Here is a 6,360-nt window from a genome sequence, read left to right on the forward strand (position 1 = left end):
AATGTAACATACACAGTTCCAGAGAGAATGAACCTTGGGAGTAAGACTAAGGAAGGGAAATAGTTGTGAAATTGTGTATGTTTAAAATTAAACTGTCTCATTGTGTTTCATTCAGAAAAAAAATTAACCTGGTTTGGTTTATAACTGTATTGTAAATACATAATTTTTTATACAAACTACTCCTTTATATAGAAATTTAAATAAATCAAATGTTAGCAATGGATTATCTGGAAAGAACTTTGCTCACGTGTCTGTTGTATTTTTGTTTGTCCTGATTGTTCATGATAAAAGACAGCTTGCATTAAAAATAGTTTATATTTTGACTGTCCTCTTTTTACTTAGAATTCTTGAAATGAGATAAAAAGCTACATGTAAGTTTTAAATTATCTTTCTGCTGTAAAGTTTCAGCTGTTTCTTAATTTTTGCTTTAGTTTGGGATATTTGTGGAGGAGAAGAAAGATGGGAATAGAGAAAGCTCTTGGTTTTGTGATGTCAGTCAAGAGATCAGTTTAGAGGGATTTTGGTCTGCTTCACTCTGGAGCAAATTTATAGAACTGATCCATGGTCTTAACTGCAGTATGGAATGCTTTTTAAATGAAGATGAGGCTCAACAATATTTTGGTTTTAATTTTATTTTTGATGCCTTGTTTAACTGCTCTTTCTTACAGCAAATAACACTAACAGCATGTGAATGCTTTAAGGGCTAAAGGTACTGCAAATCTGCATGATGTCCACAGCCACTAGCTCTTACTGTGGGGAGAATAATTGAGAGGTCATTGCAATTCTGCTGCAGTAATGGGCTTCACTTGTGTTCTGTAATTAACTGTGGGAAATTATTTACAGCTATTCTTAAGAAAATACTAGGAGACAAGTATTTAATATTTTGTTGCAGATGCCTAATACTGAAAGTCAGGATCTCTTGGCATTACAGAAAGCCATTCATTCTTCCAATCACCAGAGCAGCAGGCAGAAGGATTGGCATCCTGAGAAGATGACAGAAATCCAGCCTCATGTAAGTGGCATTATCAATTCCCTCTATATTAATATCACTGATACATCTTGACAGGTTTTTCTCTGGTGAATAGAAGAATTGCATTTGACATTATTTCCCAGCTTTCTAGTTCCTTGCTCACTAGATGTACCTGCAGTCCTGCATAATTTTTTTTTAAATATGGACATGAATGACAAGGAAAAGAGAGATTAAATGTCCTTTGTCAGTCTTTGAGCCCTTTGAAACATTGGTTATGTTTTTGTAGTATAGGCAAGCAGTGTTTCAGTGCTATGGTAGCAATGCAGTGCTGTACAAAAGCCCTTAAGTCAGCTCTGTAAGGAATGGTGAATCTTGAGGGTTGGCTGCTGCTCAGCAGAGTTTGATAATTGATCTGGTCACCGAAGCATCCAGACCACGTTACAGTCTGGCTGGCACAGACTGCAGTTTCAGCAGGCTACATTTTTGGAGCATAGCACTGCAATAGTGCAACTTTATTTTCTCCAGTTCTAAAACCAGCTCAGTGGGCAGTGTTTGGGAGGGAGTGTCAGTGCCATGCTCCATTGTTGTCACATTGGAAACTGAAGAGGGTTTGTTGCAGCTGCAGTGTTTGAAGAAACAAGTTGCTCTGTGATCTGTGGAGTTTAACAAGACTGCTTTCATACCACTTTGTGAACTTAGGCTTCCCCAGGTTCTTGCTACCCATTTTTAGTAACCCTGCATCACCATTCACCTTCAACCTGCTGACCAGTGAAAGGAGCTGTGGGAGACTGGAGCTGCCTATCACCAGCTGCCAGAAAACAAAATATGTAACTTCTGAGTTCTGCCAGACCTCCTTTCAGTGCAGATGGTTACTCAAGACTCACTCCAACCCCTAATTTATGTTCACAACATTTTTAAGAACTTGTATTTCTGAAATCTGTTCCTCATAAAATGTGGCTGAGGTTCTTAAGTTAATAGCAGACAGATGGACAGCTAATGCAATTTTCTATGCCTGCATTTTCAAAGGAAACAAGGATAAAATAACTGACGGGAGCAATTTTTTTCTGAGGGAGAAAAGGTTCCATCTTTTCAAGTAGCAATAGATTGGACTGTGATGAGAAGACATTTTCTCAGGTGTGTAGTCATAGCTTGGAATGAAATTTATCAAACAAATATGAACTAAAAGTGAAGAAGTCCCATAAAGTTTAAGATGTTCAGTTTAGGATAGGACAGCTTTTTTATGGGAGGTCTGATATGATGGAGCTTTTCTGCGTGTCTTTCAGAGCCAGCCCTTAAAATCTCTTCGGAAGCTCTTACACCTCTCTTCAAACCACCCCGTGGCTGCCGAGCCGCGCTTCCAGCCCTTACCCAGCCAGCCAGCCAAAGCCTCTTTTCCTGAAGTGCGGATCCATCCCATGAGTCAGAGCTCCAGCAGCGGCAGCAGCAGCGTGAGGCCGGAGCCGCAGGCCAAGAGCCGGCCCACGCTGCAGATCCCCAGCCAGCTGGAGCCCACCTGGCACGTGTCCCCCGTGAACCGGGCCGGGAGCGACGGGCCCCCCTACTCGGACCAGCTGCCGGCCAAGGGCGGCCAGAACGGGCACAGCTACGGCCGCGCCAACCGGGCGCGCATGCCCAACCTGAACGATCTCAAAGAGACGGCCTTGTAGGGGCACCCAGCAAAGAGACCAGCATAGGGGGGAGATCAGCACAGGGGAGCGTGGTGCTCTGCTGATGGTAAGACTGCATTTTCAGCTGTATACAGGTGTGCAATATGTGCGTGTGGAGCGATGCTGTTCAGCACCACGAGAGAGTCAGGGATTTACAGGAGCACGAGTGGAACTATGAGTTACCAGTCATCAGAAATGTCACTGGACGCCAGGCAGAGTGTGCTGGTCAGGGAGAAAAATGCGTTGTCATTTTCTCTCATTTACATTCCAGCTTAGTGCACATCTCTGTCTGAAAGCTGGGAGACTTCTGGTATGTATTGGCACTTACAAGGGTAAAAACATTGTCTAGGCCTATGCCCTTACTACATTTTTTGCTGCCTAGTTAAAACAGTGGGGTTTATGTGATAAAAGTGTATCCCTGTTAAGGGTTTAAAGTTAAATTGTATGTCTTAAATTTGTTTTTTAAACTTCCATATTTGATAGGATTTGTAATATTTATTTATGATGACCTAATATCGTACTGTTATAATCATATCTTTTATGTTATAATGTAAAGTTATTTTGAGCTGTTTGAAACATTGTGAAGCAGTGCAACAGCTACAGTAGTTTCTATAAAAAACTAACAGTAACATTTATATATTGCATCAGGAGTATTTTATTCTATATATAAATATATATATATAAATGGAAAATAACTGTCTGTTTTTTAAATATACTCATTTAAAAGAAAAGTATTGTTATGACACTATCTGCCATATTTTTTATACATTTGTGATATAAAGTGCAGTATTATACTTCTAATAAAAGGAAGCTGAATGTGGATATAAACGTGACTGTAACAGTATGGATCTTGCTTGGCTATGAGAGCCCAGTATTACAGGCATTATTGGTAACAAACAAAAGACAAAATTTGATTCCAAGCTTTATTATGGGCTATTTTGTTGGAAGTATTGGCTAAATGTAAGAGACTGCAGAACTGTACAGTAATCTAAATGTGGTATGTTCTCCCCTGTCCTTAGCTTTCCTAGTAATATTAATGGGATTTCTGCATCTGCATCAAGAGCACAGAGCCCCAGTACCAAATTTTTGTTTCTTCTAAAGAGATAAAGTGCCCCATTACTACAAGCAAAAGCAGGTGCTCTTCCACTTAATAGCAGGGGTGAAAACCAAAGAAACACAGCATGAATTGCAAGTGAAATGCAAAACTTTGACACTTAAGCATAGCATGGCACTGCAGATCATGGTATTAGCTTTTATGCATATGTGTATTTTACATCTCTAGCAATCTATTAACTAATAAGATAAACACTGTATTAGAATTTAAACTACTCTTGCACTTTTTATTATATTTCAGGATATATTTAAAGCTACAAATCTGATATTTGGATATTGCGGGAGAAGGTTGCCATGCAACTTGACTTCTCCTTAGGTCTTACTATCCAAATATTCCCATACCCAGTTCAGCTACCAGTCTCAGCAAAATACTAGATCTTGGGCTCCAGCCTCCTGTACAACACAGTTAAAACTGCCTTTACCTTGGTGAATGTCAAGTGTAGCAAATACACACCCTGATTCCTCTGTTGCTACCAGTAAAGTAAATCAAAGGTGAGCCAGCAGGAGTCAAAAGAGTTATGCCAGTCTAAACTTTGTGCAATAAGAGGAGAGCCAGGCCTGTAGTGTCAGAACAATACAATCTTTCCTTTTTAAACACATTAGTTTCACTCCCTCATTACTCTGCAGCACACTTTGTTTTCTAGATGCTGTCTTCGTAAGACACCTGTACTTGCAAATACACTGTCTTTTCCAAAAAGAGATTAACCTGAATGTAAATTGAATGATTTAGCCATAGATGAAGTTAACAGAAGCAGCAGAGGCAGTAACTTCCAACTTGAATAACAATGCAAACTGGACATGCTGTTCAGTACCTCTTGAGTCATACCAAAGTTCTAACAACAGCAAATTCGGCACCACTACTGTAAAAATAGTTGTCAGAAAGAACAGTGTGGAAGGATGTTATATCAGTTTTGTCCAGGACTCAAAATAAGTCTACTAAATTTGAAAAATTAAAAAATAGGAATTCTTCCTTTGTCAATTGCCTGCAAGAAATATGCATGTGATTTTTCTATAGCTAGATATGATATATAATATCTCTCTATATATGATATATGCACCATATTGATATATCATATATATAGCATATATAAATACAATAGACATGAAAGGGTATTCAGTTTTTTTCTAAGTTCAGTGGGCATCCAGGAAAGATATTATGATACTTACTTGTTGTCCCTGTCAGAGTTTAGCAGCTTATTTTAGCAGCCTCTGTTAGATTCATTGCTTGGTCACAGCTATGTGAGCCCTTTTAGCCCTGCTTGAAATGGGCTGATGCCACTGAAATCCCTCACAAAAGCACTGCCTGAGAGACTGGGGCTCTAGGCAGTGCAGTTTGAATGTCTCTTTTATGGCAACAGAGCTGGGGAAGGGGCTGGAGCACAAGTCTTACAAGAGTGGGTGAGGGAACTGGGGGTGTTTGGTCTGGAAAAAGGAATCTCAGAGGGACCTCACTGCTCTCTACAACCACCTGAAAGGAAGGTGTAGCCAGGTGAGGATCAGCCTCTTCTCACGTGTCTCAAGTGAAAGGATGAGAGGAAATTACCTTCTGTTGTACCAGGAGAGGTTCAAATTGGATATTAGGGGAAAAAAGATCACTGAAAGAGTGTTCAGGCATTGGAATAAGTTGTCCAGGGGTGTGGTGCAGTCATCGACTCTGGAAGTGTTTGAGAGGCATCTGGATGTGGCACTTGGGGATATGGTTTAGGGGTGACTGGGGTGGTTGATGGTTGGACTGGATGATCCTAAAGGTTTCTTCCAACCTTGATGGTTGTGCATTGAGTCTCACAGGGAGTGTTCAGTCTCGACTCTTCTGTGCTTTGTGGATATGTATCCTTTTGCCTCTGCAAGGTTTTTAGCTTGCTGGTAAGATCTTCATGCTGGGGATGATGGTACTGGGCAATATGTGGTTGTTATGATTTCTAGCAAGGAAAAGTGTTTATAGAGGATTTTTTTCCTCTGTACCCATTAAGTTAAATCAGGGTGATCCCTGACTGTACATATAGCTGTTTAAAGTAGTTAGTCAAAGGTGACCCAAGGAATGTTTGAGTATTTGGTGGCCCATATTTACAGAAACTTGTTTCTACTTCATACTGCATTTTCCTCTTGAATTCAACAAACTGTAGTATCTTTCATTGAATACTAAATTGTGTTGAATGTATGTAGTATTTTCTTTCTTCTGTTGGAAAGAAGTTCCAGTAGCTCGGCCAGCTGGTGCTGGGATGAATTCTGTATCTTTAACTTGGTTTAGCTTCCCAATATTTAGAATATGGCTAATGTAATTTTGTCGAGATTTTCAAAGGAGTCTTATTATAGTGACTGAGATTTTCTGACTTAATAAAGGGGAAGAGAATTACAGAACAAACTCTTTTGTAAGTGTGAGCTTTCCTTTGCACTGGTCTGTGAGTCCTGTACTACATGCTCTATAGATTTATTTAGTGTAAAGGATCCTAGTTAAACTGTATTTTATTCTTTGGCAATCTTTTGCCTTATGGCATCACTGATGATGTGAATAAAAAAGAAACTAAGTTTCAGAAATTACCTGTAGTAATTTTGCAGAACTCAAGCTGCCTAAACTTGTCTCTATGTTTTAGTTATAGCTCTTGAGCTCTT

The 6,360-nt window shown here is 39.7% G+C and overlaps 1 protein-coding gene across 2 annotated transcripts in view; it reads left to right on the top strand.

Moving 5' to 3' along the window:
• The window catches only part of CDKL5 (cyclin dependent kinase like 5), a 127,484-nt gene extending 121,372 nt beyond the window's left edge, over positions 1–6,112 (top strand). For both annotated transcript variants that reach the window (XM_066545402.1, XM_066545403.1), the window contains 2 exons: positions 893–1,012; positions 2,254–6,112. In XM_066545402.1, coding sequence (XP_066401499.1) covers positions 893–1,012; positions 2,254–2,637 — 504 coding nt within the window. In that variant the 3' untranslated portion in view covers positions 2,638–6,112. The remainder of the gene's footprint in view (positions 1–892; positions 1,013–2,253) is intronic.
• The last annotated feature ends 248 nt before the right edge of the window (positions 6,113–6,360 follow it).

This window comes from Molothrus aeneus, chromosome 2 (genome assembly GCF_037042795.1).
Source record: "Molothrus aeneus isolate 106 chromosome 2, BPBGC_Maene_1.0, whole genome shotgun sequence".
NCBI lineage: Eukaryota > Metazoa > Chordata > Aves > Passeriformes > Icteridae > Molothrus > Molothrus aeneus.